Below are 21,585 nucleotides of genomic sequence, written 5' to 3' on the forward strand. Positions count from 1 at the left end.
AAAAAAAAAAAAAGACAGATGCACAGACATATCTTATTGAAAAACATATTAAGAAAGATGTCGCGAAAAAAAATGCTGACCAAATCAAATGAAAAATTTAACGTTGGCTCGCGAAACGAAGGGTTAAATCGCGTCACTCGAAGCCCGATATTATCAAACTCATCGTTCGTTCGATTTCACGAACGAACTGGCACCGTTTCGAACCAGGGATGGAAAAACGTATCACTAGCTAGACAATCGTAGACGTTTCTTATGCGAGCTGTGTTTGTATATGACATAAATCAAAAAATATATTAGAATGATGTGTTTGTCGGTAAGGATCGATCGTGCGATAAGGACGCGATCTACTCCTCAAGAGGGAGGGGATCTCGTCTCCTTGCACGCAGAGATTTCCAAAGGCGGGAGAGAGAACTTTCAAGCTCGATGGAAGAGAATAAAGAATGTACAATAATAACTGGAGCATGTACGTATCGAAATCGATGATTTAAGTGTGTGTTAAATCGAGTGTGAAAGAGTTTGAAACGAGCGAATTTTGATTCGCGTGGACGAAATTCGTTCCTTGAAATTGCAGGTCGTTGGATACAGCCTTTAAAGTACGAATATCGAGCTTTAATGACGAAAATCACAGCTGACGGAAAAGCGAATACGTTGGAACGATAAAAGGTGCTGATCGTATTGTATTTGATGTGAAATAAAATTGACGGAGAATTTTATTGCAAACTCAGATTCCGTTTGTAGTTTGCGCAAATGATACAGCGATAATTTTGTATTATAAAATTCGTGTCGGGAAATTTGGAAAATACATATGTATTAGTCACGTGGCAATCTGTATTAAACCTAGAATGACTAAGGGGTTGAGACTCTGCGAATTCACCGGGTGAAATATATGGAAAATATATATTATTTCTCTCGTTTCGAAAAATTCGACAGGTGTCTGTTAACTTTAACAAATTTGATATTTCGTAACGCTGTAGAGCCTTAATTATTGCACTAATTATTAACTTAATTATTAGACTAATTGAGAGACAACTATGTTCGGATAAATAAAACAACAGCTTTCTGTTTTGAATGACATTATTACAACATTGAACTTGTTCAACTTCAATAATTTTAACAACCATAATATTGTACGTAAAGTATGAAACGTATTTGGATAACAGAATGCATCTTCTGAGATTCTATAAAAGTAATCTGTATGTTAAAGTACATTCAAAAATTATCTTCTGTCTTAAAATACCTTGGTGGACTGCTCCACTCCTTGATATTTTACAGACTTAAAACTTAGTCTTTCTAGGATTAAAGATAATTCCACGATAATTATAATCCCATTTAAAACGAAGAGGAGATCAATAATTCAAACAAAGTACGTTCTAATTTCAGCTGGGAACAGCAGAAGTAGGTAAAATAGAATCGTATAACAATAACACGAGAGCGGAGAGATCATAAAACGCAGCATCGGAGTGGGGAGAAGAAGCTTAAAACGAAAGCTTGGAAAGCACTTTAAAGGTTGATATCCCGTAATCTCTTTAAAGCCGTCTACGAACTGCGAAAAATAGGTCGTTTGTATTGAATTCTTCGAAACGTCGTTCACGTCGTTTTCACATTCAAACCGTAGAAAATTGCTGTCCTAAACAAGATATTGTTGTTCCTCGAAAATATCATTCGGTGTAAGCACGTCTGTCTGCGACGAAATTGCTGACAATTGAATTTCCGTTCGTTTGATCCGAGCAATAACGACGGTTATCCACCAGGCGGGATTTTTAATAACGAGCATCTGAGTTTTGGCTTTGTCATTTGAACGACGAAGGAAAAAAGAGGGAGGGAAAGAAGTGAGCAACGGAAGAAAGATATAGGGAACTCGTGCTGTAATCGTGCGATAAACGATAAAATGAGAATAACATACGTCATCGATGTCGTTATAGCTAAAAGAAAAAAAAAAAAAAAAAAAATGATGTCTTTAGGGAATAAAAGTTAGAGAATAACGCGTAACAATTTTAGGACACCGTCTCCTAGGAACTCGGACATTAAATCTCTATCTATCGAACCTCTGCTTTCGTGCGTACACGTGAAGATCAACTGGAGGAGAAAAACCAAAAGGAGAGAAAAAAAAATAATAATAATAATAACGATCGACATTACAGTATGTATGATCATTTCACGAACATTTGCATTATGTCATTTTACATTATCGAGTCGCTGGTAAAATCGGGCGATTAAACGATACCCCCCAATATGCGGATGAATCGATGGAAACTCGCGCCGGAATGTACGAATGTGAATGTCATTAATTTAATTTAAATTTATTAATTTATTAATTTCTTTTCTACATCGAACGATGATGTTCGCAAGTAAGCCAGGTACGATTTAATGGGATACGTAAGGATGTTTGGTATCGATTTAATGATAATTATATTCATTAGCTACAGTGGCATAAGTAGTTGAATATAAATATTAATTATTAGACTACCCATCATTTGTTCAATCAATTTATATTATCGAGGTCCGCTTTCTTAAAGAGTTAGAATTCGTTGAATACGTTTTTCATTGACGTTTCTTTCCTCTAGATTCTACAAATTTCGAGAGATTAACCTATTATAAATACAACAACATTATAAATACAAAAATTCGAATTATAATTCATAAAGTTACATTTCTCAAACGAATTACTTCAATTATCATAAACATGAAGTCATTAAAAAAGTATAATAGAAACAGTGGAACTTCATTTATCTGAATCAAATTTTAACTAATACCCGATCAAACGAACTCTTGCCGATTGAATTACACTTATTTGAATCTGTACTTTTGTTATGCGAACGAAAAATCATTAGTAGAGTAGAGGGTCAATGGACTCCTATTATATAAAATATTTATACTCCGGCAAGTTCGTACGAGCTCGATGCTCTATTGTAATTAATAATTCAATAAATTCATTAGAACGTACTAATTTCCCTATTCACTGAGCACATTAGCACAGAAATCGAGATACCTGTTTCCGTCTAGCCAAACAGAACAAGCCGCGACACAGATATAGCAAATAAAGCACCACCGTTAAAACGAAAAATTAGCCGCGAGCTCGTTCGCCGCAAATAAACGAAATATACAAGACGAAGATAAGTCGCGTTTGTGCAAAATGGAATTAGGTGCTACGTATATATGCTCCGGTTCAAGAGTTACGTCGTGATTCGCACAGAAGACAATCCAATACATATATAGAAGCGTGTGACCCGAATTTAGAAATAAACGGAGAGAGTGAGAGAGAGTGAGAGAGAGAGAGAGAGAGGGTGTTGTGTCGTCGATATTTCGCGAAAACGGCCTGAAAGTTGAATAACCCGATGCTACAAGCCCGATGTTACGAGCGACGCTACCGATATCGAAAAACGAAAACAAGGAGAGAAAAAAAAAAGAAAAAGAAAGAAAAACGATACACAATAGGAAAAAAAAAAAAGCACAAAAGGTATAATTTTCGTCCGCCGTGTATTTTTGATACTACAATCGATAACTTCATTATTGCGTTGACGTCGAAGCGTGGCCGTGAGCGGACACGCGGTCGAGATTTCAGTTTTTTTCGGTGTTCGCCGGAGAAGCAGAACGGGAAAGGGTCATTGAAAATGGTACCTCGCGCGAAACAAACTGAATAAACCGATTCACTTTGGCCGGGCGGTGGCCACACATTCTTACGTGAATGTAATTACTCTCGGACACACAACGTGATTGTTCTCTGTACATAATGATAGAGCACAAAAACTTTTTATGTAAGACCTCGTGCTCGACGTGCGTGTAGAGCGCGAGGGACTACGAATATTCTAAAATAAATATTGTGATGACTGAACGAGATAGATTGCTTCGTTCTCCTGTTTCTCCTTTTTGTTGGAATTTTATTTTTTTTTTTTTAATTCGTTTGCTTTCAACAGGTATAACGCGGTACCGAGAAAACAGTATGTTTAATAACTCTTTCATTATTGAATTTTCCAAAGTTAGTAATTTGTATACTTGTACTTATCATTCTTAAACTTATCAATCCGATCATACAGCTATCCTGTTAGACCACAAAATCCGAATAACAGTATTGTCTTCTTAGTGAAATGATCTAGTCATCGCTGCTATCGTGATAAATTAAAAATGCTAATAGTAAATTACCTTGTTGGAATCTGTACAGCCGTGGTAAATGAGGATCGACAAATGTTGATGTATAAAACATTTAATAGCACAGGCCATATAACAAAATATCTTTAATGAAAAAAGAAATGATTCAAAAAAGGTTTCAATGGTATAGGATCGCAGAATATGCATAACATTATTTCACATCGTTGTGTGAAAACTTTGTATCCGAAAGTACAAAAATTATGTAAATTGTTCTTCGAAACAAATTAAATCAAAGTTATCAAAGTTATTTAATCAAAGTTCACTTACATGGTGCTATTTGGACAGTGTCCAATGGCCCTGGTTTCATGGTCCAACATCAACATCCGTTGTAAGACGCGAAGATCTGAAGATTGTAAAGATCAAGCAGATTTCACCTAGAATTTACTGGCGTGCACCAGGCAAAGATCTGGAATCTTGCTTACCAAAATTCTGTACGAAGCCCCACAATCCTAGAGTATTATCTAGCAAGATGTTACATCCTCGGGGAGTAGTAGTATCATAAGAGATCCTCTAGTCTTAGAATGGATCGATGCTACTTCCATGTCTCCATGGGCGTATCGATCGAAGTTCCAGGACTTCGTAGTCATGCCAGACATCCTAAAATTCCGAGATCGAGCCGAACGATGTCTCACAGCCCTAGGGAATATTAGACAGAATCCCAGAACTTTACGCTCGTTCCAGACGGAGTTCCACGTTCCAGGGATGATATTAAGCGCAGTTCCACTACCACCGTCTTCTTGCAATCTCGATTTATCTAAAAATGCATATTCACGTTAGTTTCTAATATGGAAATAACATAAACTATTAACCTGTAACATAAACTATTTCACGGTGATTAAACATTGTGATGCTAAATGAATCAACAATATATTTGGAACTTACACAGATTAAAATTGTTATTTTATTTTGTAAACTTCTTTTGTAAGTTTCGTAATGTGTAAAAAATTAAACCTTAAACTTCTTCCTGGATATAAAAAATACATTTTTAGTTAGAATATGAATAAAATATATTACATTTTTATTTTTTATGTTCTTTTAGAACACAATAATAAATTGTGTTAAAATTTTTTATAGAACTACAAAATAAATAAATAAATAAAACAAATAAAAAAATAAATTATGGAACTTTTTTTATTATTTTGCTCTTTTAATAATCGTACAAATTTTTCTTGGCAGTAAAATTCCATTTACTTGATAATTCTGCTATTAATTCAGTGTTTTTGTCCAGGTGTGAGTGTATTATAAAAAGTATTAATACGAAAGTTTAATATTGTCGCAGCCGGCCTCTCAGAATGCATTATGAATACTTTGTTAAAGAAACCTCATTAAACGTGAGAACGTACACAGTATAGAGCCAATAAGCGATAAAAGAACTTCCCCTGATAAAGTATTTCCAAGATACCAAATACCGCTGAGAGCATACTAAAGAATTAACAGAACAGAAGCAAGAACTTTCACTGGAGACCCTCTTTCAATATTTACGTGGCCATCGATTTCCTGAGTCGTGAGTTTCGTAGTCACCAATAAAAAAATAATTCAAATACACGAATTCCTTAGATTGAAAATATTCAAACATCGAAATTATTGTTTCTATGTGTTTCTATAAAACTTTAACCAATACAAAGCGCTTTGTATTAGTTGACAATAATTACTTATTCAACTATAGAGTGAATTTAATTTGTACTTAATGTATTCAAAAAAATAAAATCCTAATACTAAAGAATTTTATCACTCAATGTTTAGCGATCGAAATCGGCAAACATTGTTGTTTAATCGTTCACAGGTGATCCTGCAATCATTTGGGAAATATCTTCGCACGTGTAAGGCAACGTAGAATGCTAATATGCTGGCTGATTACTGCTGGACACTCAAACAGGATGTCCCTCGAGTTAAATATTCCAAGAGACCTGCACCACATTTTAGAGTACTCAATACCCAAGAACCCGAAATATCGGGTCAGGTCGGGAATACGAAATTTCTTCGGGGTCGGGATGGGAGAAAATTTCGAGATTCTCGAATTTATCAGGATTCTTGAGAAAGTCGGGATTCCCGAAAAAGTTGGAATTCGGAAAAGGATTGGTAACAAAAATAATAAAAGCCCACGCCTTTAATTATATCGAAAGGTGGCAAATCATCATTCGAGCAATTCCTTCTGTATCTTCTATATCTTTTGGTTTAACAATCTTTCGCGTATCATTTTGTACCAGCGACAAATTTTATATCGATTCAGTTTCTTTTCTAGTACATGTACTTATGTTTCGATGCATATGTTTCGAATGGCGTAATAAATCAGTAGTATTTGCATACTTACAATTTAAAATTCATGGTGACAATGTGTGCGTTCCGCCTTTGTATCGTCTTTTTCTTGAAAGTGTTTCCCAAACAGAGCTTCTCTTTATCTTCTTCCTTTGCACGATATCTTCCGCACTACTTCCTGCCACCACAACTTTACTATCACTATCACTCGACAGTTTTTTTCAAAGATTTTTAATCTATATTAAATTCACACAGATTTTGAAATATACGTCCGAGCTTCCCGAATTTCTCAGCGATACTGCTCAACAGCGTACATAATATCCAAGTACGAAACACGCAGTCACACGTTCGTTTACATCAGGTCACACGATTCTTAAAATCCGTGTTTCCAATAATTTCACTGGCAGAAGAAATTGAACTGTGTATTTACATATTTCGTAGACTGCTATACAGAATTGTAGAGTAGTTCGAGAAACGGTAGCCTCGAAAGATTCTCGAAATTTTCGGGAATCGACTTTTTCGAGAATCCGACCCGACCATCGGATTCCCGATATTTTTGGGTTCTCGCACACCCCTAGTACTCAAGTAGTCAAGTACTACATTGTGCAATTGAGATTAAAATTACGTATCACAAATATCAAATTAATATTGAATAAATTAATTAATAATATTAATAATGTTAATATTATTAAAGAAATTGGCAAACATTAAGTAATAGAATAAATTGAATAAATATTAAATTACTTGCTGTACGAAAAAGTAAAAGCTAGAATTGAAATCACGTAGTACGTGAGAATAAAAAATATTTTGCGGAATACTAGTATAATTCATTCACGACACACTTTACTTTATTTTAGTGTTTATCGATATTTCAAGCTTCTTATTTATCGAGTTAAGTTCCGCTTTAAATGTGCTATTTAAAGTTTAAATTGCTTTTAAAAAAGTATTTTAGAATGTATTTCCCACGACGATCAAAACAAAGTTAAAACTAATAACAATATTTAAAAAAAGAGAAGAAAATACTCGACGTGTAAAAATCATGGGTTAATTTTATCGATGCCACATCATTGTAGCTCTTTTTCAATTTCCTTCTTGTACATTCTCTTTTCACAATAAAATACATCGCTTTGATAAAATTGATTGACTTCGTTTGAAACGGCAATATTGCCGTTTCGTTCACAGTTTATTCTGTAAACTGCACACTTGCATGCGAGAAATGCTTTCGCGTCTTTCGTCGTTCCTCCGAATTCCAATTTAAATATTCAATTGAATCAGCATGCCAGCAAAACGAGATGTTTTGAATAAGTAAACGATAAGTTTGAAATTGCTAACGAAAAGGAAATAAAGACAGAAGAAAGAAGATAGAGAAAATAAAAAAATAAAGAACGAGAAGCAATTTTCCATTGAGGATTTTAAAAAAATTATTACGCGTCACCCAGAGCTTAAAATCAGTTTAAATTATAATACAATTACCTAGTTATACATAGTTACTTCATACATTTTAATTCTCGTAAAAGTGAGACTCTTACTGAACGTCTCGCAGCTGTTTCTTTTCGTTCTTTAACTTCATCAAAGTCGTCACAGGGTCACTGTCTGGTCTTTAATCTTTGTCCTCTTGCAATCAAGCGCTGTACATATAATTATACTCTTTCAAGTATATTACGTAACTGTATAATGTCTCCTTGAAAGTAGAAATAGATTAGAAATGACTAGAAATCTATTTCTAAAATTAGTCGGATACAAATGTATTATTAGATTGCGGATTTTCACATGAGTTTAAAAAAAAATAGAACCTTGATGGAAAATTGTTACCGCAGACACTATATTTTACACGCTTTATTCTTAAGATTTTTCATAAATGCACAGAAATCCGCGCAGTCTACAAATGAAAATTAATAACTTTTATACCAGATATTTCTTTATCAGAAATTAATAACGATCATCTATTTATTGTTCTCGTTAAATTTAATTTCATTTTGTGAAATTATGAAAACTAAACTTTTAAACTTTCTTCTATCCGTTAGTATGTTAAAGAAACTGAACATCAACTAGATAAATAAAATTGAAACGATATATAAATCACGAATAAAATTTAAATTATTATATTTATTTTTTAAAATATGGTTTGTTTTAATTTCTCTGTATCGTTATTACACCGCATCGTATTGATTTTCAATATAGTTTTCCTCAAATTTCATCCAACTTTACAACCTCCAAGTTAGCAGACTGTTAGTTTATGATATTATGTGCATCATATTTCCGTGCTATCAATTGAAAATCGTGCAGATATATTTGCGGTGTGCATGGTTCACAGAGGAATGAATAACAGCGCAACAGTTATAAATATGATGCGTTACAATGTAGGTGTGACGATGGATATTCCGAGAACAACGCGACATTGTGGGAAACTGCAAACGACAAATTGCGGGTTGTGATTTTAACAATCATGCTCGACTGTTGGCATTTAACTAACAAAATACTCGTACCATGAACCAGTCACTTCACGTCATATAGCTTGTCTTAGTTTAAAATCCGCTTGTCATTCTGTTCTAAGAAAAGAAACATTATTTGTAAAAAAAAAGTGGAAGACGTTTAAAAATTAAAAATTATATGTTGCATAAAAAATAATATCTATTAGTATCACTATTTCGTAGTTGCAGTATATACATATTTATATTCTATTATATATTAAGATAATATATCGTAAAAATAATATAAGAACTGATTGTAGAATGTTTTTAGAACCAATACAAAACAGAAGTATTATATTTTAGACACTATATGTAAGAGATGATAGAAATTTCAATTTCTTATAACGATTTTTCAAAATAAAGATTCATACCATTCACTTCTAAAAGTTACATTTTACAAAAGAAATATAATAAAGTATCGTATTTTTCCAAATTTACATTTTACAAGCGAAGCTGATCTGTGCTAATACTTTTGTTCATGGTTTTCACACGCGCACACTCAATTCAAAATATACAATTGCATATATAATCTGGTTAACAAAAACAAAAAAAGGATTATCAAAATGCCCTTCTGTTTCCTTCTGCTTAAATAATTGCATCGCGATAAAAAAAAAAAGATTAAACAAAATGACTGAAACGTGCAGCTGCGTGATGTGTATAAATTATCGTGAAATTCATCGCGAGAGAATTCCGCGCGTAGCTTTTGTTGCTAGCTCGATGTTAAGTTATGCGCGAAAAATAAGACATAGTCGTGTTTATCAAGCGTTGTAAATTGTCGGCGATTACGATGAAGGAAACGTCACGCAGGAAAATTTCAAATCATGCTCAACTTGATGAAACGAAAGAGAACATGTTCCAGGGAAACGAAAATACAATAAATGAAGACACGTCGGTATTTTTGCGTCTAAAAAACGCAAATGATTAATTTTTCGCCCTGGAACCAATCCTATTTAAAATTGTCTTCTTAGAAAAGACATTTATAACTAAATGTTATAAAATCTTTTTATTTACTATTGAAATTATCACTTATCAATCACGATAATTAATGATTAAATTCTGTAAAATATTCTTATCGTCAGAAATTTTATTGTGATGTATAATAAGTCAAATAGCAAAGCACCATAGCGAAAAGCCATTAATTGGCGAGTAACGTTCATCAACGTTCAACAAAATTTTATATATAAATCTTATTAGAGCGTCTGTTCCAGTAGAAGCCAGTGTGCTTTATCACAGCACAAGATAAGAACTTCCGGATTAATACGATGAACATAATAAAAACAAAGCCGTTTGAAAGGTATTTCATCCCAAGAGACAAAGTTAAAGAACGCACAAAGATAAAACAACTTAAACGAATAATCAACTAAATATGAAGTGCTTTCTCACTGCTTTTTTTTTCTTTTGCTCTTATCAGGTTATCGTACTTCTTGTTGACCAATAGAACGGGCTGAAGTAAGTAAAAGAAAAAAGTTCCCGATGAAAATATCGCGGTAAGCTAAGAAAAAGCAGTGGAAGTGTTTCTTCGATGAAACATAAGCTTCGTAAAGTTCTGAAAGAAAAATGCTCGTTAACAAAAAATCTGTGTAACACGATCGAAGTACTTTAAACGATATTTTCACAGAAAGCAATGTTATTATTATTTGAGAAAAAATAGAACGTGACAAAAAGAAAACAGAGACAGTACGATTCTAAATTATTATCATACTGAAAATCTTTTATATTGATTTCGAACAACTACTGAACTAATGTTCTGCAATATATTTGAAGTTAAATATCAGGATAATTCTATAAGTTCATAAATTACGCATATAATATTTGTAAATACTGTATAGTATTTGTAAATGATTTTTATCGTATGTAAATAAGTATCCTCAAATGATTTGAAATATATACATATAACGTCCAAGCAAAGAAATTGTTTCAAATTGTTAAAAAAAAATTTCTAAACTGTATTTAATTTCCGTCACTGTACTTGATACTTGAAGAACGAGCTTTGTATAAAATTAATTGAATACTTTATTAAAATTAAACAATTTTCAGTATTAGAATTATTAGTAATATATTATTTACTAACAAAGATACATGTAACAAACCATCAAAGTTAATTCTTCAAGCTGTTAATAATAAATTTATGCAATTCATATAATTCATATAACTCATATTTAATTTACAAATAATTAAAGCAACGATATTATATTATTATATTAATACAATTAAATTTTATGTTATATTATATTAATACAATTAAATGATATTACTGTATAAAAAGAAATGCTCTATGAAATTCTTTGATATTACATAATATACAACCATGATTCTAAATAAAATTATAAGTGCAAAAATTTCATAAGAAATATGAAATTAGTTTGCACTGATGTAACAAGATATATATATTATCATATATACATAATAAAAAAAGATATAAAATTAATATTAAAAGAAATTATTTAGACCTACTGCGTAAGTGAGGTCAAGTGAATTACATGATCAGACCAATTACCAGTTAGTACATTCAGACTTGTCATCGCATATAGAGTAAATATGTATTGTTACTTTGCATTATTTAATAACCATCTTTAATAATCTTTAATAATAGCTTTGAATAATAACTTTTAGAATAAAAATAACCTTGAATGATAAATGAGTGAACTAATAATCAAAATAAAATGTATACTATGTTTATTTGTTTCTTAATAGACATTGTACTTATCAAGACATATAATTGCAAAATAAATGTTATTTCCAACTTAAATCATTTAAGAAAAATATACAATAAGAGAAAACTAATATTTTTGTGCTTAAACTGCAATTATTGAAAATTTTAAAAAGTTAATTTCATTATATTCTTTTGATCTGTGGCACAACTGGTTAAAAAGAACGCTAATGACATTTAAGAATAATGAATGTAATTATGATCATATACATAAGTGTAAAATAGAAATTAATGAAAAATGTTAAGAAAGAATGTTACTATACAGAGTACTTATATTTTCATAATTACAGATATTACAGATCTATTCTACGAGTGAAGATATAAATATCAGCAAAATACGGCTATAGTTATTCAGAGAACATGAATTTTAAGTAGAAAACCGTATTTCCAGGAAACGAATTGTAACGGCCTATAGTTCCTCGAGTACAAGTTTCGAATACTGACTCGTACAAGCCGCAAGTGGCTGTGCGCCTAGCATCGAAGTCTAGCGATCTTCTCGACGTTAAGCAGAGTGCGGAACACTGCTAGGATGGGTGACCGTCCAGCCTAGCGAGTAGTTATAACAAACATCTGAGGTGTAAAGGATCGCTGTTATCAGCCCCACTGATGAGTCTAGACAGCGACTCTGATACGAAACGCAGAACCTTCCATCACCTTACCTATTTACCTTCACTTTCCTTCATCCTTACACCATCAACACTCCTAGCCCTTCAAAATGAATTCCATAGATTACATTTATGACGTTTCCCAACGTCTTGGAGTTCCCACATTACTGGGGATCTTCGCGTTCAGGTCCTCACTTCAATTTCAATTCCATTCTCTCTCTTCAGCCAGTAACCAGGGAAAGGGCCCCTCATTTGGTGTCGAATCCCCGCAGTGTTCATTCATCATATACAAATTCCAAATATATTTATCTTCACAAGCCGCAAGTGAAGATAGCTTATAACCAATGGATCGATGACGATCACTAGATTAAGCATGCAGCGTGTGAACCGGCCCTAGGATGGGTAGGTGACAGTTTTCATGCCCAACCTAGAGAGAGACCTTCATCTAAGCGTTTGGGGCAGGAGTCGCCACTATCAGCCCTATTGATGAGTCCTAGCCCCGACGGCTCCAAAATGAAATGCAAAATCCCCTCCTTTTACCATCATTATCCTGTCTTACCGACATGATTCCAAAACTCTCTCGCGTTCGTGGGACCGATATAAGTCCTGGCATTTTTATAAATAGCAGAGCCCCTCCCCCTCTTGGGACATGTAACATTACAAAATATTACACCTCATTCTTTCACGCTAGAACGCTATTGCAAAAAACTATTCTTATCCATATATCAACTTCGATTAAAATAGAGGTGCTTCGGTATTTCGCGCGGCTTTCTTTTTTTTCTCTACAATGCATATAAACTTCCTTCCCCTATACTGCGAATAGGCAGAAAGCTATTATCTCTTGCCAGAATTTTATTTTTCGATTTACAATTACATTTCTATAAATTCTTTGAATTTACTCTCAATAAGTAAAAACATGTAGAAACACAATGTAAGATAACAAAAAAAGTGTGAATATACAATAAAAATTATACGTTTACGCCGTACTTCATGTGAATTAACATTCGAATTAAGTATCTTAAATTCAAACGCCAATCCTCGTTCGCATGTAATATTGAAACATATTAATTTAGGAAAAGTAAGATCATTTTAGCTGATTCAAGACAAAATCAACTTTCAGCAAATGCAACAAAGAACATTCTCTGTAGAAACTTTTGATTTCTGTAACAGCTTTTTATTTTTTTAACTGTTACTCATATAGCATTATTATAGTGTATGTCAAATATTTATAACGTACGTATAGTGATACTTCGTTTACGCATTGCTTTTGTAATTTGTATTGTTCGACTTGTCAATTACAACTGTTGGTTGTGTAAAATCGCTGTAAAAGAAGAAATAATTTTATTTTCCTTTAATGATATAGTTTAATTCATGTGGATTCATAGTAGAAAATTACCTTGTTATTGAACACTTTAAGCTTCAGGTGTAGCTAAGGGGGCTTCTTTCTTTTCATCGATCGTAACAGCTTCTTTTTTATCACCAGCTGCTTTATCATTTTCATCCACTTCCTTTTTTGGAGCAACCTTAAATGTACGTAATTGTATATGTACATTTAATGATTACAAGAAAAAATTTCCAATCAATAAACAACTTTATAATTTTTTTTAGCTAAAATGATCTTACAAACAACATGGTACAAATGTATAAAAAAAAAGATCTATAATAATAGAGTTTCACATTCTTTATTTGTTACACATTCTTAAAAAAAAAAAAAAAAGAAAAAATGGTATATAATAAATTATATACTGCATATACATTATTATTATGCTACATATATATTATGCTCATATATCTACACATAAGTCAAATTATACAACTGCACGTTATACAACTGCAACATATTTCATAAGTTGTTGATAATTTTAGATTAATATTTATACAACTAGTGTGCAATACCTTTAAAAAATTACAAAATATTAAGTATACTATGGAACATATTAATCCATATGAGCTAACTCTTATATTACAATTAAAATTTAAGATCAAATTATGATGTTATTAAAACATCATGACCTATTGTTTTAGTACATATATGTTTCATATTTTGCAATCCACTGAGAATAATTTTGGTTATAAATAATATATTATTATGATAACGTACATGCACTAGAATAAATGTACTTTTATAGTTTTCTATACATTATATATAAAGTTTAAAGCTTCAAACGTATAATAGTTAATGTTATTCGGTGTCATAATATACCTCCTCTTTACTAGCTTCATCAAAGTTCTCCACTAAATCTGGCACCTCGTCATCTTCTTCCAAAGTTGATTTACCAACTGTGCTTCCAGAAACTGTACTTGCTAGTCGTTTCAACTGTGTTACACCTTCAGGACCCAATTGACTTATTATTCCAGGTAACATGTCAGTTATTTGTTTGTTCTCGCCATGACCAGTAATGGCGAATGTGTTAGCAGATAAACTAGCCTGGGCTTTTGGATTGTTAAAGTGTATGACGGTACCATCATCCTTAATCATATTAACCTCTTCTATACCAGGAATTGTATTCACAGACAACTTTTTTAAACAACTTTGTAACTTCTTATCATCTGTAGCAGCAGTGGCGTGAACAACCTAAAAATGTAGTTAAACAATGATTTACGCATATATAAGTAAATGTATCGTTCACACAGGAGAATTTTTTTCATGTAAACTCTTATACTTCAATGCAGGATATTTCTCAAAAATATAAAAACTCATTTTTATCGATGATTTTATGTCAAACTTAATACAAAGTACAAAATCGAAATCAAAGCTCAAGTCTGTAGCACGAGAAAACAAGAAAAACAAAACAGATGATATAACAACATTATTAAATAAGGAACACAAAAATAATTTAACCAGGCAATTAAAACGTGTCTTACACGAATTACAAAGCTTTGGTATTATTTAAGAATAGCGATTGATGGTCGTGAATCGAACAACACTTTTCGAAAGTAGGCAGATCTTATTGTTTAAATGACACTTGAAATGTACACTTTGGTAAACTTTTGAACTCACGACACGCTGATAATCTTGAGAATTCTGTAAACTTGTGTTAACTTTCGGAATAAATCTATATACCTTCTTCTTGCGTCTGGGTGTTCCCTTGCCGCCGATTCGTACTTGAGCTTGAAGTTTCTTCAATTTTTCCGGATTCATATTAACCTGTCTGTACAACGATCAGATTCTTGATCACCAAACTTGGACAGATTACAAATCTGACTCAAAGTTTTATACGACAAAATGAATTAAATACAACCGGCAAGCAAACACGTGCTCCCTGTTCGCCGAAAGGGTCAAGAAAATGGAAGTGTACGCTTCTTTAGCTCCTACGTCAGAGATAGCTTCCGGCAGGCTAATACTTCCGTTTGAATCTTAACTCAAAACACTTCACAATTAATTGTGAATCACATTGTTCACACATGAAGTTGATACAAGACGATTCTATAAATCAAAATTTCTTGCCGACAACATTTTGCTGAAACGATAGATTTCTTTTATTAAGAAACCATTGTTTCAATGATAGTTCTTCTGAACATGGAGGTTATAGAAATCATCGTGTTACAATATACGACTTTGAAGAAAAAAAAACTTTCTAAATGACCCTGTAATAGAATTTGAAAATGTTGTATTGTAATATTTGGAAAAAATCATTACAATTTAATAGAAATGAACTATCGAATAAATGTAACAATAAAAAATTGTTCCGAGTTATTCGAAAATTGACCAAATTTGATACAATGTAAGGCGCGAACGTGAATTTCAAAATTAAAAGCTGCAATTACATTTAACATAATTACTGTTAACAAATTAATTGTTCATTTATACAAATGTAAAAATGGATAGAACTGTGTGGTTCAACATAATATTTTCATAACAATTCGAAATTTTACCTGTTATTAAAATATTTTTAAATTTTATTGAAATTTTTAAATTTCAAAATTGTATGAGAATGATATTTTTGTTATATGATGTAAATTATATAATACATATCCAATAAAATTATCTAATATGCTGAAAAAAAACAATTACAACTGCAAATATTTTAGATATATAATTTATTTTAAGATTTAAAACAAAGAAAGTTTTGTTAAATAATGTAAATATGTTTTAGCTCTTAAATAACAGCATTCAATCTAAAGTATATATTTACAATATATCACATTCTTATACAATAATAATTTAGCACACTGTTGACAATAATATTAATATAATTTTTGTAATGTTCAGCTCCAATAAATTAATTAACAGATATATTGCATCGTGAATTCTTTTAATGCACAGAAGATACTGATAATGTATTAGATCATGTCATATAAAACATTGGATTTTTATAAACATTTATGTTGGATATTTTTGAAAATTATGATTTTAAACAAAATAAATCATTTGCATCTACAATATTTTTCCAACGGGATTCTAATGAAAAAATACCCAAAAAATTTTTGATCAAAGAATAGCAACCGGAAAACACAAATCCAATATTCCTCCATTAGGTGACACGGCCTAATAATATAATCATTCTTTATATCACAAAAATATGAATCGATTATTCTATGAAATATCTCGATTTCTCTAATTTTTATATTTATAAAAGGACACAATAAAATTAGATCAGTCTTTAATTCTTTAATTATTAATTTAGAAACTATTTCCAAACAAAAATTATTTATAGTATTTTCAATCACCTTGCGTAAAAGTAAAAATATTCCATCCATTATCTTCCTTTAACCCGGGATTACCCACCTCGGGGTCTAGCGCAGGTACATCCCGGCGACTAGACCCCCACGTGGGTAATCCCGGGTTAATCCTCGCGTAGCCGACACCGGGTCACCGTTCACCCAAAACTTGAATCGCAAAAAAGATCCAGATGCTATATATGTGTAGGCAATGATAATAAATGTGCCAAATGTTTACGATTTATATGCAAAGAACATGCAATAAAACATAATAACGTTGTATGTACGCAGTGCACATAAATAAAAAATATGTTTATAAAAATTTTACATTTTTTAAACAAACTCTTCTCCTTCCCATATTATAAATATTATTAGATAACATCCTGTACCAAAAAGTTAGGTATAAAACAAGTAAAAATTCAGCTATATCACTCAAAAGTGACCCAGTGTCGGCCTGCCGCGTCGCTCATTTACGTCGACTATTCGAGAGTTAACTAAAATCTGATATATTAAATTATTTATTTTTCGAAAGCAAAGATTATAGTAAATTATCTCATAAAATGATTCTCGTTTGTTTTTGTCCATATCTTACTTCATCAATTATTAGGAAAGTGAAAATTTTATAATATAAATACAAATATATAAAATTTAGTAATTCTTTAAAAGTGCTATTTTCCTCCATCTATGGTTAGTCTCATTTTTCACATGACCAAATTCAAATCGAATTCTGAGCTCACCAATTTTTGATATTGGTAAAATATCTGGTATCCATTCTATTAAGAATGGTGTTGGTTCAACTTGATTTGGAGAAGTATTTCCTATAAAATAAAATGAAATATTTATAACATTTATAAATAACTAATGATAATTTTTAAAACATATAATAATTTGTAAATATATAATTATATTTTTTACATGCCTAATACTTACCAACTTTCAAATATGTTTTTAATTCTAGGGGCTTAATCAACGCATTATTATTGGTTTTTTTATATCGATCTATTTCCGTTTCTTCTCTTTTATACAATTCATACGTACCATCTGCGTTTTGAACAAAACTTCTTGTGATTTCCAAAGGTATAAGCGGCGTTTCAAAAATACTTTTAACATGTAAAATATTAGTAATTTGCCACGTATATTTGGTAAAAGTACCTAACGGTACACCATCTTTCCTAACAAATGCCGTTGTTGAATTTGGCAAACGTTTTTTTTTACCACCACAAGATATTCTTTCTCGTAAACAATCAAAAAATATTTGTGGTACATGAAATACTAAAGGATCTGGTTTTCCATCGAATTGAAAATGCATAGTCTGATTTATTCTTTCTGTTATCGATGCAAGCCATTTAATGAAAGGTAAATTTATATTAGCCTCGTCCAAGTCTTCACAAGGATTTTGATATTTTTTAACAATATGTAATTTTGTTTTAGCTTTCCTTGGTTCTATTGAGCTTAAATTATTCAAACTTGTGCTATTTGTGCTTGTTGGTTTATCATCCCTTTTTCGCTTCGTCGAAATCGGCTGTGCTATACTTTCTGTATTTGATATACTTCCAGTATCATATTGTACTAACATATTCTTATCTACTATTTTTACACCAGTAGTATTTGAAACGGTATTCGTATCAATTAATTTCATATTATTCACATCTAAAATAGCATTTGTATCAAGAACTTTTAAAGTTCCAGTATTTAGTATCTTTATATTATTATCATTTAATATGTACTGACTATTATTAAGCACATTATATTTAGAATCTATACTTGTCTGGTCATTCATTATTTTAACAGTGCTTTCACCAAGTTGTACACCATCTTCATTAATTACTTCTAAATTATTCACCTAGATTTCAAAAAAATGTTAATATTTTAATTCGTCTTTCGATTTTACAAGCAAATAAATAACATAATAATTCTTACTTGTGATATCATATTATTATCTTCTAATAAGGTACGATCACATTCTACTTCAATATTTTCAACAATACTATGTGGTAGAATTGTAGATTCTAAATTCATAGAATCCAAATCTAATCTATTTCCATCTAAACTTTGAACTGTTAAAGTATCATCTCGAAATATTAAAAGATGCGTGTCTGTATCATCCGTAGTTAAGCCATCAAGATCTAAAATTGTTTATGAAATAAATATCTTATTATATTATATTCAAAATATAATTAACATCTTCTTACCAATGCCTACTATTTTATCCTGTTCATTTTGCAATACTGTTGTTAATGGTTTTGATATACTTAAATCATTCTGATCTAAGTTAATGTAATAACTAAATTCTTCTGATAGTTTTGCATCACTAGCAAACGCACAAATACAAGCATAAAAATGTACACAGCGTTTATTTTGAGAAGACTGTGCCATATCTGGTTTATCTCCTACTGTTTTACCTATGCCCTACATTAGTTATTAATACTGTGAATAACATTCTGAATTGTAAATGATATAAATATAATTTGTATTATCAATACTTACTTTAAATGTGGAACAAGAACAAAAATAACGATGCTCAATTCTATCTTTTAATTTTGTAACAAAGAAAGAAAAATGAAGATAACCTAATGGATGTTTTGGTGAAGCTTTACATTTTACTGCCATTATATTTTTGGACACACGTTGTACTAAAGGGCCTGAAGTTTCTGTAGCGAGCAACCAAATTTCTTGTTTCATTTCATTATTTACATTCAAAGATGATAGAATAGAATTCCTTAAAGTTAATGGTTGCGCTTCTGCATAGCATCTTAAAGCTGCCTGTATATGTTGACATGCAGACACAGGTACATCGGACGAATTCTTTTCCTGTAAAAATTGACTACTAAAGCTTCTTTAATTATCAATAGTTATCATTATTAGCATTTACATTATGTTGGTAACATGTATTTTATTATGTGTAAAATACTTACATGACATTTAAGAACACTAGTATCAAAACTTCTTTCACAACTATCAACAAAACATAATGCAGTGGATTGTGAAATAAGTGTTGTCATTTCATTAGAAATTGTGGCATTTATCAGTGGTAATTGAACAAATCCACGATAGTCTGGACCTTTATCACGTACTCTAACAGAAAATACTTGGGCAGTTGTGCCCGTAATAAGTTTACATGCCTCTGTTGATAATTTTCTTTTTTCACCAGGCTCCTTAAATACTGCATCACAATATTTGTTTTTACAACATAAGCCACGAGATCCATTATAAGTTCCACATTTTGGACATTTGCGAATTCCACGTAATGTAGCTTTACCTAAGTCAGATAGTAGTTTCCTCAAACGCTCCTCATTAGACATAGCTAAACAATATTATATTTAATTAATAACATGTAAAATTATCTTACCAAGAAATAAAATATATATATTTGTAAAATAGATTTAATTTGTTAATTTTAAACATTATAAATTTTAATAATGTTAATAATGAAAATACTTAAAATAACAAAACTATGAAAATAAAATATGAATAACAGTTTTTGAATTATTTATTTATACATATATATGTATATGTATGTATCTATGTATATATATCTCAAAATACTACTGTAAACAACACTTAATTTTATAATTGTTAATACAAAATTCTATGATTTACAATGCGTAGAAATCATTAGATAAAAATGAAGAAAATTTGTAGTTTTAAATTAAAAAGAGAAAGGAAGTACCAGTTAACTAAATATTAAATTAGGGAAACAGTTTTACTGAACATTCTAAAGCACTGTTTTACACGACACATTTTATAAATTCTAATCGATATACGAAATTAGAGGTATGAAACTTTTAGCTACTCCTACCTTTCGCAACAGAATTCTTATAATAAGAGAAATAAGTTATATGCTTTTCACTAATAATTATATTACAGAAAAGTTTGCTTCTGATAGTAAATAAATAAAGCTCATCTCAATGCTAAACTGCTACCATTTACGATAGAGGGCATTCCTTTCTGGGCAACGTTAACCCAAATTCACAGAATCGAATAATTTTCCAATTATTCTTACAGTATGTATCACAAGAGCGTGGACGCGATATCATTGAAACTTGGTATCGACTGAGCCGGAGATCGTGGTATTATAAACATATGAATCAGTCTGTTATATGCAGTAGCTTTCAGGCTCTTAGTATCCTCGATTCTGTTGAGCAACATAGTCCTCTTCGAGATGAGTATAAAATACGCTAAACGCTTTGAAGCGGGGTTCTTATGCCATCATTCAAATGATTGTAAGAACTGCAGCAAAATATTTGCATAAGTCCCCTCAATTCGTTGACAAGTGGGTGCAACGTTACAAAAAGACAAAATGTGTGGATGATTTTCCTGATCGAAGTTCGAAGCGGGTTACAACGAAAAGTGAAGATAGAGCGATTATGCGGCTTTATTCAAAAAATCCAAACCTGTCCTTGCGTAAAGGGCAAGCTCTTTTGGCAAAAAAGGGAATAAACATGAGTATTTTAACACTGAAACGTCGTTTGAAGGAGAATAATGTTGCATGGTGTGGCACAGTGTAACGTTATTATAAAATGAGAATCATATTTATTAAAATGTTGTAACATTTTCCAAAAATATTTTTACAATATTTTCCAAAATTATTTTTACAACAATTGTAATACTTTAATATTTGTCCGATAATTAAAGTACATATTTTACACCTCTTCTTTCTATTATTTATTTAAATGTACGAGTTTCAATAAAAAAAAGCACTCTTCCCTTCGAAAAACATTATGTGAAGGCATTA

The 21,585-nt window shown here is 31.3% G+C and overlaps 3 protein-coding genes and 1 long non-coding RNA gene across 6 annotated transcripts; 1 reads left to right on the forward strand and 3 right to left on the reverse strand.

Annotated features, from left to right (window-relative positions):
- Window positions 1-4,277: 4,277 nt before the first annotated feature.
- Window positions 4,278-6,672, reverse strand: LOC122535156. The gene is made up of 3 exons (XR_006308109.1): window positions 6,458-6,672; window positions 4,569-4,900; window positions 4,278-4,489 (listed from the first exon to the last, which is right to left on the reverse strand). It is a non-coding gene; the product is annotated as an uncharacterized LOC122535156 (long non-coding RNA).
- Window positions 6,673-13,358: 6,686 nt separating this feature from the next.
- On the reverse strand, window positions 13,359-15,494 carry LOC122535157 (transcription factor BTF3 homolog 4). Its single transcript, XM_043666417.1, has 4 exons — window positions 15,253-15,494; window positions 14,392-14,763; window positions 13,585-13,711; window positions 13,359-13,509 (listed from the first exon to the last, which is right to left on the reverse strand). The coding sequence occupies exons 1-3, from the start codon at window positions 15,328-15,330 to the stop codon at window positions 13,601-13,603; spliced, it is 561 nt and encodes a 186-aa protein (XP_043522352.1). The 5' UTR covers window positions 15,331-15,494; the 3' UTR covers window positions 13,359-13,509; window positions 13,585-13,600.
- A 1,658-nt stretch (window positions 15,495-17,152) lies between these two features.
- On the reverse strand, window positions 17,153-20,931 carry LOC122535162 (uncharacterized protein C2orf42 homolog). 3 transcript variants are annotated; one of them, XM_043666428.1, is made up of 7 exons: window positions 20,854-20,931; window positions 19,766-20,154; window positions 19,338-19,661; window positions 19,043-19,259; window positions 18,771-18,976; window positions 17,781-18,693; window positions 17,153-17,668 (listed from the first exon to the last, which is right to left on the reverse strand). In XM_043666428.1, the coding sequence occupies exons 1-7, from the start codon at window positions 20,885-20,887 to the stop codon at window positions 17,499-17,501; spliced, it is 2,253 nt and encodes a 750-aa protein (XP_043522363.1). In that variant the 5' UTR covers window positions 20,888-20,931; the 3' UTR covers window positions 17,153-17,498. The 3 variants fall into 3 exon arrangements, with proteins under 3 accessions (XP_043522363.1, XP_043522364.1, XP_043522365.1); XM_043666429.1 differs by lacking the exon at window positions 20,854-20,931 and adding an exon at window positions 20,650-20,767; XM_043666430.1 differs by lacking the exon at window positions 20,854-20,931 and adding an exon at window positions 20,521-20,603.
- On the forward strand, window positions 20,875-21,426 carry LOC122535163. The gene has a single exon (XM_043666431.1). It carries the CDS (start codon window positions 21,068-21,070, stop codon window positions 21,356-21,358), a length of 291 nt encoding a protein of 96 aa, XP_043522366.1. The 5' UTR covers window positions 20,875-21,067; the 3' UTR covers window positions 21,359-21,426.
- The last annotated feature ends 159 nt before the right edge of the window (window positions 21,427-21,585 follow it).

The sequence above is a fragment of the Frieseomelitta varia genome, unplaced genomic scaffold (assembly GCF_011392965.1).
Source record: "Frieseomelitta varia isolate USP_RPSP 00005682 unplaced genomic scaffold, Fvar_1.2 scaffold_68, whole genome shotgun sequence".
Classification (NCBI taxonomy): Eukaryota; Metazoa; Arthropoda; class Insecta; order Hymenoptera; family Apidae; genus Frieseomelitta; species Frieseomelitta varia.